Source organism: Hippichthys cyanospilos, chromosome 8 (genome assembly GCF_059441005.1).
Source record: "Hippichthys cyanospilos isolate Australia breed blue-spotted pipefish chromosome 8, RoL_Hcya_1.0, whole genome shotgun sequence".
Classification (NCBI taxonomy): Eukaryota; Metazoa; Chordata; class Actinopteri; order Syngnathiformes; family Syngnathidae; genus Hippichthys; species Hippichthys cyanospilos.
This window is the reverse complement of record NC_142376.1, coordinates 11,808,582-11,820,960: the sequence shown is the minus strand read 5'-3', so window position 1 is coordinate 11,820,960 and position 12,379 is coordinate 11,808,582. Positions and strand designations below refer to the sequence as shown.

Below are 12,379 nucleotides of genomic sequence, written 5' to 3'. Positions count from 1 at the left end.
AATTAGTGTGAAAATATGTTTTACTCTCTCTGTTTAAATGACTAAAAAATATCTGAGACCTCGATACTAATGATTACAGAAATATACCGTTCCGTTTTTGATAACCTGTTTTTTCATGTTTAGATCTACTGTAGTTAGATATGCACAATTTTCACAGGCTTCGTCTACTGTATGTTTACTTCTATGAACAGCCTCTAGACTGTTTCAGAGGCCACCTTTCTCAATTTTGGCATATCCAATTGCAAGTAGACTACCTAACTGTTGCCCATACTGACTTGCCTTTCTCACATGGCCAGTCCTTTTTTCCCCCTTAGTTTATACATGCTGACTGCAAAATAAATCATCATAAGAGGCCAGCAACTGCTCCTCAAATTTAAAACTGATTTAGAACTTCACAACATGGTTTGTGAAGACTAGATCATATGTCGAACCTGTTAGTGTTGTAATGATTACATATTGTGGGTACAGAAACATAACTCTCAAATGGAATTGTGGGATTAAACATTCACTTTGATAGGAAATAGTGATATGATTGCCTTTCAAATTTTCTCAGGTCCTTTAACACAATTACAGCATAGGAAAATGTCAGGCATCTGCTATATTTGCCAAGCAACATGGATGTGTTTCCTCAATAATGTCTTCCTAGGTACACAATCAAAATGTCAATCTAGGTTACTGTAGCCAATGACTCCTAACAACATAACTACCCCCCAAAAAACAACACTTTTTCATTAACCAAACTAACTAAAACTACATTTACCAATTTAAATTGACCAGATTTGGTACAAAAATATAGCAAACCTACTAGATGAAAAAAAAAACCTAACTTATTAAGAATAACTATCCGTCCATCCATCTATCCATTTTTTTTTTTAGAGGCCAGGGGCATCCAAACCTGCTCCTCGAGAGCCTGTGTCCTGCATGTTTTACAGGTTTCTTCTCCTGACACACCTGATTCATATGATTAGCTCAGCAGAAGCCTGATAACGATCCTGATCATTTGAATCAGGTGTCCTGGGGAAACACTTGAAGGAAACATGCACGACACGGCCCTCGAGGAGCAGGTTTGGAAACCCCTGCTATAGGTGCTTATTCTCACTAAGGTCACTAGTGCATAGCTCAGCCGTCTTTGGGCAGTAGGCGGTGGACACCCTGATCTGTTTGCCAGCCGATCGCAGAGCATTAAAAATAAATAAATAAACATGAAACTGAAATACATACTAACCACAATGTAAAATCCCAAACTATTAAAACTCTGGTCACAATCAGCACCAAGTTGTGTTGAAATAATGTACACTGGTTAAATGACATTTCTTTGCAATGCCATTTACATGTTCATGTGACTTTATTTGTCATAATTAAATAAAGTTATGCATATTCAGAATTTAATGGCATCAACTGAAAGTGGCAAATGCACAAGTACGGTATGTAATGATAGGAGTTAGCCATTCACCCAACCGTGTAGCAACTTTCCATTCATACTTATTCTTGTTGAAATCCTGTCCAATACCACTACTAGCATAGATACTGTATTTGCAATTGCCTTAGTTCAATAACTATAACTTTAAGTATTTTCCTCAAGGGTCTTTGGGTGCCTCACTGATGTCATCTCAGTCACAGCTCACACCTAACTGCTTAACAATTACAACCATAATTGGAGAGGAGTTATCACCACAATGCAAGGTCAGGGTGCCACAAGTCAACTGGTTTGTTTACTGAAGTGAAACTCAGGCAAATTGCTGAGCCAAGCAGTAGGCGGGGCCAAAGCTTTCATACAGTGTCACAGGCAGCGCTCATGACATGACAGGTGTGCCTGTTGAGGTTCCTAAGATCTCACCTTTAAGTGCCTCGTCTTGTGTGTGTTTCGTTTATGTTGCTTCTCCCATCTAGACTTCTGGCCCGACCACTATGTTCAAGTTGAGAATGGACACAACCTCACTAAAGAGGTGATTGCCTGTCTGGCAATCATGGAACAAGGAGTTTTCCTTCAATTTGTGAATGCCATCAAAATGTTATATATTGAGAAAACATATTTTGTCCATGTCTAAAATAGCATTTATGTCATACATCTGATTTAAGATGTGAACATGACCTCCAACAATGTTGCCACAGTTACCCTGAAAAAGTTAGTTATTTTATTGATTATTTGCTTGAGACTTGCTTGAAAAAATAACCAACTTAGATTGCAAGTAACTTTATTAGTTACATTTCATAAATACCAACCATCCTGCTTATCATAAAAATGACCATCCTGGTGTTATAATCTGTACATCTTTCTATTTTGTCAAGCTAACTACGTTTTGAATTCTATACATACAGTATATCAAATTAGGTAAAGGTGATCAGAAAAGTAACTTTAATCTGATTATTTGGCTAGAAATAGAAACACTAACTTTGTTACTGACATGACTGGCTCTCAAGTAGCACTGATGAAAAATTGTGGCGAAGTTGCCCATCCTGATCGAAGGGTTGCCTTGTATTCAGTCATAGAAAAGAGTCATGCAATGGATGCATGCATCTGTCCTTTGTAACATTGAATTCAAATCTTGGACCAGCCCGCTCTAAAATATTGCAGTGGGAGAGACCAGCACCAATTGCCTCAATGTTCTTAAATGATCCAGAAGCAAGGAAGTGCAGCGCTGAAGATGTTTTATCACATGCCATATGCATGACTCCTTCTTGTGACTGGCTCTCTCAGCTCTTAGATCATTCAAAAGCTTTAACATGGCATTGTTGAATAGATAGGTCAAGATGATTTTTGGCCATTGTGTATCAAAAATGTTCATTGTAGCTGAAAGTTTTCTCTGACAATTCTCATTGTGCCAGATCACTGGGCTGGCACCACTTTGCTACCCTGGAAACCACTGTACCAGTGAATGAGTCTGGGCAGTCAGCATGAAAGGCAGACAAGTTGAAAGAACCAAATAGTGAAGAAAGGACATGACGCCACAAAAGCAATGCATTGGAAACCAAGTAGTAAACAGTAACGATGGAGGCGGAGTAAAGTCAACATGGCTAGTGGAAGGGATACAGTAGTGAATGACTTATGTCTTTGTTGCGCTAAAAATATGATGTTTCATGCTGTCATAGTTGTCACAGTGTCCCCTCATTTACCACTGAGTTAAATGCTGAATGAAACAAACTTATGTCTGTCCTGCATGCTACTTTGAATGTTATGAGGAGGACAGACTTTGTTCCAGCTCTGAAGAGTGACGTTGCTCACGATGAAGCAAATAAACGAACAGTACCTTTTGAACCAGGCTGAACAGCTGTCAATGGGAAGTTTTCCAGAGCCACTGTCTAGTGGGTGTGGCTTGTCAGGCTACCAATTTTGCATGCTAACGTTTTTAGATGCTGTATTTAAAGACGCAAATTAGTCCCCTAAATTGAGATCAGGTTTGATAAATCATTTTACATGTGCTAAATTAATCAGCATGCCTGAAAAATTAACTTGAATTTTGCTTGTTTAGCACAATCGCATGAGAAGTAAAGTTTTTGCCCATTATTGCGTATGCAAATTTTTAGAAACTCAGGTCCTGACTGTTTTTGAAATGCCACAGGTGCAATCTTACATCCTTTGTGCTCAGATGTGTACCAGGCGGCTTTTGGCTGCCGCTTTAAAGGTGGGGAATGTGTGGAATTCTTCTTAGCAAATCAGTGTGAGGCTTAAGTCACAAAGTCACATGAACCTCTTTGGAGATACCCTTGATACGAAGGGATGGTAGTTGCTATCAGTAGTTGTTATCACTTCAGATCTCATGTCAGCTTCAAACAAGGATTCAAATGTTGTATGGTGGTCATGTAAACCAGAAGGAGCTTTAAAAGAAATTGAGGGTGTGGCCAAGGAAATTTACATCAGCAAGTACACAAGGTGTGACTTGTTTTCCAGGCTCTTAGTTTGCATTCTGTTTTTCCTGTAAAGTAGCTGCCAGTTTAACCTTCCTACATATGATAAAAAGCACAACGTGGTGATATGCAGAAGCACCAGAATTTCTTGTCAACAACCTTATTAGTTCTTTAAAAAAAGTGTGTATTCTATAAACAGGACAACCGTCGCTGTAAAGTTTGTAAATCACGTTTCTGTTATCTGAAAAGTAATCATTATCAGTTGCCTTTTTCCTCTGCCGTTTGTGTTCTGAGTTCAATGTACTCAGCAATTTGAACTGCCTCAACCTAATTGCAAAAAAAAAAAAAAAAAGAGCGCCGCAATTTTAGTTTTTAAAGTTTTTATGGCAAGTGTAACCTTGGGTTTGGTCGACTCTCTGAGCCCTTTCTCTCTTCTGAGATCGAACTTCTTTTTTTTTTCCCAGGACCACCGCCGATTACTATTAGTCAAGGAGGCCGATGACAGAGATTTTATGTGTGTGTGTGTGTGTGTGTGTGTGTGTGTGTGTGTGTGTGTGTATATATATATATATATATATATATATATATATATATATATATATATATATATATATATATATATATATATACATACACATACACACACATTGTTATGGAGGGAAAACCAACTGACTCTTCATTCTGACCTCTCGTGTCTTTACGCTGCATTAAATGTAAAATCTGTGTTGGAGAGTACACAGTATTATCCAATTAGGTCACTGGACCAGATTGAGCTCAATGACCTCGCCCCCAACTGTGCGCATCCACACTGCTCACTGAGGAGGGGAGGGCAAGGAAACTAAAAGCTCAGCGTTTTAAGTATTTAGCGTTTGTACCAAGTGGGCAGATTTTTATCTGCGTGTTGCTGTCTGGTCCAGAGTGTGGGTGAATAACGTTTTTGAATGCTCAGCCTAAAGAGTAACAATGGTGTGGGTGTGCATACAATGCAGCCTAGCCTGAAGCGAGTCACTCTCTGTCCTCACCTTTGGCACACATGTCACTCTAACTCATTCATTCACGGACAGTAGGCGTTTGATCAGCTGTGAGTGCTTCTTTTGACCTTGAGCCATTCAACATAGTATTGATTATTGTTCTAGTTTATGAAGGGGAGGTATCGAAGTGCCTCATGAGATCAAAGACCGATCTGTAGTTTTTTTCATCACAAGGACAGAATATGCAGCACATGATTAGTCATTTGTGCTAACTAAAGACCAGAATGAATCCCTCTGTGACCCATGACAACTAACCCAACTTCCACTGATGACAGCTTCACAGCCATCTCTGTTACATGGAAGCAATCGGGCATTTAGATTGGTTTTAGCATTGCATGGTGCAATTTATATATATATATATATATATATATATATATATATATATATATATATATATATATATATAAATACACACACACAGTATTTTGAAGCAAACTTTGACTTTAGGTTGTGTGTAAACTAAGTCTAGTCGTTGTAGAACATCTTCACATTGCTCACAAATTTCATGGTTTGTATTGAAGTATACAAGGTATAGATTTAAATGTAATAAACAATGACACTGTTGCTACTTATATACAGTTCCTGTGAACGGTTAGAATAAATAAATAAACATAAAGCGTTAAAATAACGCACACATATTCGACCAATTGACTGATTAATTTTGGCTGGTAAAAAATCGTCCGGCCGATTTAATCAGGTCCTAGTGTGGACCTTTCAACAAGTGACTCATTTTGAGGACATACCTGTACACTTTGGTCATAGAATTGGGATTACTAATTGCCTTTCTAATTATTACATCACTACATTTTACAATAAGGCACTCTAAATTGTCCTTTGGTTTGTTTGTGCGTACATACAACTGGTTGTTCGTCCTTGTGCGCCCCTGAAATTGGCAGGCAACCAGTTCAAGATGTACCCCAGCTTGGATAGGCTCCAGCACACCCATGACCCTTGTGAGCATAAGCGGCTTGGATAATGGATGGATAAGCGGCTTGGATAATGGGTGGATGGATGGATGGATGGATGGATGCCCCTTATTTCTCACTCTGGACTAGACTTCAAGACAATACAATTTATTCAGTTACCAATACTTTATTTTGTTTATAATACATTTGCATCTATATATCATGGATATACTTTGATTTGCACTGAGTTCATTTTGTATTTTAAAATGTGTGACCTCTTTCCCTCTCTTTTTTATTGTATGTTGTAGGACCGGAATCGGCCCTTTGATGCGTTTAGCTTGCACTCTTTGGAGAATTCCTTAATGGATATCATAAGGACTGACCATGACAAAGGTAAAGCTCACCCTTCATTCTGAATGCCCACCAATGACTATTGCTGATATTTTGTGAAGGAATCATTTTGCAGAGTAGGAATATTCATACACCCATGTTATCCTGTATGTATGGGTCGTGGGGTTTGTTTTGTATCATTTTCGGTCGGTATCTTATCGGTCCTTGATACTGAAAAAAGCATTGCATTCTTTAAAAAAAATTGATGGACGAATGGATGGATCAAACTGGATCAAGTAGTTGCATGCAATAAAAGCATCTGAATCCAGATCATTTGAAGTAAAATAGACATATTTTTTAAAAAGTCTGGATCTAGATGATTTTGTGCACAAATATGACAAATAATACATTTGAACAACACCATTTTCTTCAGTGCATGATTCTTCATTTTCTGATCGTAATGAATACCGCTGATAAAGTTTAACCTTCAAATTTCTGCATCATAATTAATGTTAACCATGCAATATTAAGCAAATTATTCTCTCCCTTTCTTTCATCCTCAATGTTTGTAATTGTTTGTTGATCTTATGACCAAGGAACTAAGATGTAATAATCTAACTAACTTGTGCAACTGTACTGTATGATTGTGATCATATTTATACATACAAGAGGCCCTATTCATGGTTGGGCTTGTAAATCGCATTTACAATCGCCGCTACATCTGCCCACTTCCTCCATCATACTAACAGCAATTATCAAAACATCACAGAGTAAGTGGTGCAAAAACATGGGTGCGCATCCCTTGTATGCTTACCATTGTGGTTGTCATGTAGAGAGGCGTATGGCTGCTGCAAGATTCCCTGTCACGCACAGAACAGCTCCACCCTGTTTGTTAGAGCTCCAATTCCTTTGGTCCATGCTGTGGAATCTAAAAATATATTGTGCATGTAAGAAGCAACATGCATCAATTCATTAACACAATGTTGTGGCTTGGAAAGTCATCTTTGTTCATATAGGTTATATGGTGAATATGGAAATGAAGCATTCAGTAACAGAGTGTAATATACTGTATTCTAATGAGAACATGTAGAGAGTTTGCCTAATCTCAAGTTATTACTGAAAAACACACTTTCTGTATATAATCCTTAAACTCTACTCACCAGAAAAAATTAACCTAGCAGGTCCTGTTTTTGCATTCCCAACTGAAAGGGTCCTATTCACATCCCTCATCCATTCTGTCAAATATATTGCATTGGTATTGGTCAAATTTGAGTTTAAGTGTTAAGACCAACACTTACATCCCATGATGCAAATATTCATCATGTGTCTCATAAAGAATGTGAGATGACCAGGAAAACTGACAAGGATCTGAAGTGAAGGCAAAATGATCCAACATGGACTGAAAGTTAACAGGGAAATAAAACAAGCAAACTACCAGGCCAACAAGGAGCACCTGCTTAAGACAATTATGACTAAGACAAAGCATAACACGAACTACAATGCATGACATACCATTAGGGTTGTCACTTTAAAGTTATTTTAAAATCAATTACTCAACACAATTACAATTACAATCACCCTTCCCCTACTCCCCTATATGTTTAAATAATCTATGTGGATATGAGTAGATATAACTACTCATGATTTATTATATTTTATTAGCATAATTTTTGTGCTTTTATCCCCTTTAATTCATTAATATTGTTACACAAATTGTAGTATGTAAATTAGCTTTGCTTACAAGCAGTAAATATTCGGGTCAGGATCAGGTTGTGTAAAAAAATTCAGTTTTTCAACATAGACAGTACAATATCTGGGTTTTCATATGTTAGTGATCAGGGTTATGTTAATTATGTTACTCCTGATCTAGACGGCAACGCACAAAATACGCTTGCTTCATACGTTCTACTGTTAATGTAAGACATATTTGCACCACTCACCATAGTAACAAAGTAATCAGTTTGGGTCCTTGAGTCATGTCGAGTTTTGTTGTTAAATTACACGACAGACAAATCAATGTGCTGTGTTCAAGTTAGGCTCATTAAGTGGTAATGTAATGTGGGTACTACGGCAAGGTAAATGGCATCCCAGCACATATTTTAATGATTTATGTTGTTCAATAAGACTGCGGTTAGAGTATGTGCTTAACACAAACCAATGAGCCATTCAAAAAAGGTAAGCCAAATGCGTTTTTATGACCACATATTGGGGTTAGAAAAGTGGTAAAATGTTGTAAACAGCCCCAATATTTTGGGTCTTGTTGTGGACTAACTGATTGAGATAGATGTGGTTAAGACAACCCCTTGTCATTGATTTACAAGTTGGCTATTTGTGGTCTTTTCCTGTGAAGTATTGATTTCAGTCTTTGTTCTTGCTCAATTTATAGAATGGACATTTGTAAGGAAGTATAATTTATCAGAAGTTGAGAGCGAACAAATACTGCAGCTGTTTGACTTTCTACATTGTTGACAAAAGCGTTGGTCTGCAGATATGAGTTGACACGAGGTCTTTATCAGGAACAAAACAAGCCTTGCAGGTACAACACAAGTCAAATAAGTTGTGGGCACCAGAAGTCTGTTTACAAACTATCTGACCAGGAATGTTGCACCCCTGTTACGCTCTTTTGCTCCATATGGGTCAAGTGTGAGTTGATTGTGTCAGATTAACTTTGCCGTTTGGCCAATCTTTACATAACGCAATCCGAAATTGTTGACATGTTGAAAGTAAGACTATGGGGACAGAGGTCAGGCTAAATCAAGTTGAGGTGAAAGGTCAATATTAGCTTGCTTGACGTGCTGGACCTGACCTCATAACCTTTTTAGCACATTACACTGAGATGATCACTACAAGAAAGGGAAGGACCTGTACTTTAAAAACATTTTGTGACTGCATGTAGATAAGATGATAGGTGTGGCCGCGTTAAAGGTTAGTTTGCTACTAATGTCCAATAAATCCTGTCAAGGTGATTGTATTGTGTTATGATGGGAAATTCACAGCTCGTGCAATCATGACTGGGCTAATCTCACCTCGCATTAATAATAAAAACATTTGGTTTGTTCAGACTGTGAATCAGAAGTTCATTTGTCCGGATCTCTTTTGAAAGTTTCTTTTTCAATGAAAAATTATATGGAGCAGACACAGCTAAATTCTCAAACTTACAGACAAACCTTTATTTTTGGTACTTTTGACTCAGATAGTTAATTATAGTTTTGTTTTCAATGGAAACAAACCTTCTCTGTTGTGTTGCTGAATTAATTTTCTCTATGTTGATGTTCAAATCCTGGGTTGTTGGTGCAAGTGTGCACGGGAGGAAGTAGGTCATGCTGACAAATGCGGAAAATAACTCTCAGTCTTTCCAGCCATGTCAGGTGCTTCTCACTAGGTATTATTTGCTTTTTTTCCCTCAGTATTCCATTGATGCTAAATGCTGTGGTCCTGCTCAACAGCATGCATCTTAGGGGAGCAATTTGGCTGAATTTTTCCATTACGCGTTTTGCTATTGTCACTGTCAAGCTCTGATGCTGATCAAAATAATCTTTTTCTATATGCAAAAAAGATTATTTGTTTTTGGGACCCTCTGGTTTCCCAAAAGGAACAGAAATTTGCAGATTTTCTGCTGCAGCAAATGGGTTATTTGTGCAAAGGTCAATGTGTATGTGGTGTGACTCTTGACTATTTATTTATTTATTTATTCTTTATTTGTTTATTGTGATTGCCCAGTTCAATTGCGCCCAGCTTCCTCGCACTGTATACTTTTTTTTTTTTTTTAAACTTTGAGGGAGCATGCAAATACCACAGAATGGTGTAAGAACTTAACATTAAAAATATACATTGAACTCAATTAAGCATGACAGTGACAACTGTCATTAATTTATCATTTATTTCAATGAAGAAGACTGGTTAGCAGGCCCTTCTCACTGTTCTCAGGTCCCGGGTTCAATTCCAGTGCTGGCTTTCTTGTGTGGAGTTTGCATGTTTTCCCCATGTCTGCGAGGGTTTTCTCCGGGTACTACAATTTCCTCCCACAATCCCAAAAACCTGCATGGTAGATGAATTGGATACTCCAATTTGCCCTTTGTCTCTGTTTTCCCTTCCATTGGCTGGCAACTAGTTCATGGTGTCCCCTGCCTACTGCCTGAAGACAGCTGGGATAGGCACCAGCCCGCCAGTGACTCTAGTGAGGATAAGTGGCTATTGAAAATAAATGGATGGATATTTCTATTAATAAAAATGAAACAGGATAAAGCCTGTTTTAGAAAACTGATTTGAAGCTGGTTAAAAGGATACACCAAACTCACTACTATTGTTGTAGTCCTTGTGTATTCTACATTGTATTTTTACAATGTATTCTTACATTACCACATTCCACCCCTTTCCCACCTTCCACCCCATCCTGAACTAAGCCGTTTCCTAAGACAGGTTCACCAGTCAAATTTTAAGATTAGCTAAAATAGCTCCACTGTTCAGGATTCTTGCGCCACCTATCAGCATGACGATGACTAATGTTGTAATTGTCAATGGAGATTTTACCCAACAGATTCCTTGTTAATTATACGCATTAAAGACTTTTGGCAGTAACCATTTGGTCCATTTGGGGGGTCCCTCTGGCCTTCCCGCTCAACTTTTTGGGGGAGCAGATGGCAGACAGCCCGAGCTATTTCAAGGTATTAGAAAAGCAACCACCCCTAAAATTACTCATAGAAGGATAGACAGCCATAGACAATGGTGTTTTCTCTCTTATCAGTAAATGATTCAGTGAAATATCCAAGCACACATTCGTCTTTTTTTTTAATTCATCTTCCTTTATTTTTCGAAGTTCACAATTTTATTGAGATTTACCTTAGGATTCTCTTAAAATTACAAGCCATGCCCATGCATCCATCCAATTTCAAACCAGCTTGTTAAGTTCACCAGAAGGCTGAAGCTAACTTTGGCAGTGCACATCCTGGATTGATGGTTAGTCAACACACACCTTGATTAACCAACATTCACACTCACATTCACACCTATGGACAAGAATGCTATATTACAATCTTCAGTTAGGAAGTAACAGAAGCACAGATTTGAACTCTGAATCCAGTCAGTCCTACCATAACTAGCAAAATAAGAAGCTCCCCTCTTGTTGACCAAAGCATGTTTTTCTGCAGAGCTGCCCATTGGCGCTGGAACATCACGTCATCATCAAATTTTGTTGGTGAAAGAAAAAGAGAAAGCAGAGTCTAAATCCTAAAGTAAACACTGTTCATTTCTTCATGCCTGAGGCATATTGTCATATTGATTTTCTCATAGGCCTAACTGCTTGGAAGACTTGCCTGCAAGCCACGAAGAGGCCTTCTCTCATCAACTATGTTGTGCCTGCAGCCAAATCCAGTAACTTTTACCATGCCGTCTTGTTCGCGCGACAACAACCTGTGACATGCAGCTTTTCTGGATCGTATACATGTCGCTTTAGAGTTAAACATTGTATCAACCCTAAGCACAAGTCGGCAAAGTTCAAAATACCAGTAAGTGGTTTTGCATCGCTGTTTGCATTGTAAATTTTGGACATTGTGCCTCATGAAATAGCAAAACTGAGAATCAAGTGCCGTCGACCATCCCTAATTGTTTTTAAACGACAGTTCATTTGTGTTGAAGAATGTTAGCTTTCATTAGGCTCATTCTGTGATCCGTACAGAACAATTGACATTGTTCATTGATTCTATTGGTGAAAACAATGTGTGAATTTTTGTCAACTGCACGTTCAATTGACACTGCACAATTGCTATCAGAAAAGGAGGATTAGTCATGTTGTGAAAGAAGAAAGAAACCCACCTGGATCATTTAAGTTTCGATATGATAGGATTTTGGCAATTCGCGGTGAAAAAGGGTCCTAGTACTGTACTTAAAAAGTATATGAGGATTTTTTTTTTTTTAAATCCGATATTCATACTTTTTTTTTTATTTGACGCACACCGACATGTTAAGTAGGCTGCAACAACATACAGTAATGTAACACACCACCACCAACGTTCTAGGTAGGCTAGCTTCAAACAAACACACCAAATACTATGTCAATGCAATAGCCCTACCAAGATTTTATTTTGATGTGTTCCCTCGGAGTGGTGGTCACCCTCAGATTGGCTTGCTCCTTGTTATTCATTTTTCCCAAATTTTTATTGTCATTGTACGCTACAGCACAAGTGGTGCGTTCAAATGTAGTCGGCATTCCAAAATCAAGTTGTCATTCTAAATTATGTTCAGCCAAGAGGAAACACTAGTTTCTTCATG

General features: G+C 38.1%; 1 protein-coding gene across 3 annotated transcripts in view; it reads left to right on the top strand.

Annotated features, from left to right (window-relative positions):
- cpeb3 (cytoplasmic polyadenylation element binding protein 3) overlaps positions 1–12,379 on the top strand; it is a 34,216-nt gene that overhangs the window by 3,508 nt on the left and 18,329 nt on the right. For all 3 annotated transcript variants that reach the window (XM_088422231.1, XM_088422233.1, XM_088422232.1), the window contains exon 3: positions 6,091–6,175. In XM_088422231.1, the coding sequence (XP_088278357.1) occupies positions 6,091–6,175 (85 nt within the window). The remainder of the gene's footprint in view (positions 1–6,090; positions 6,176–12,379) is intronic.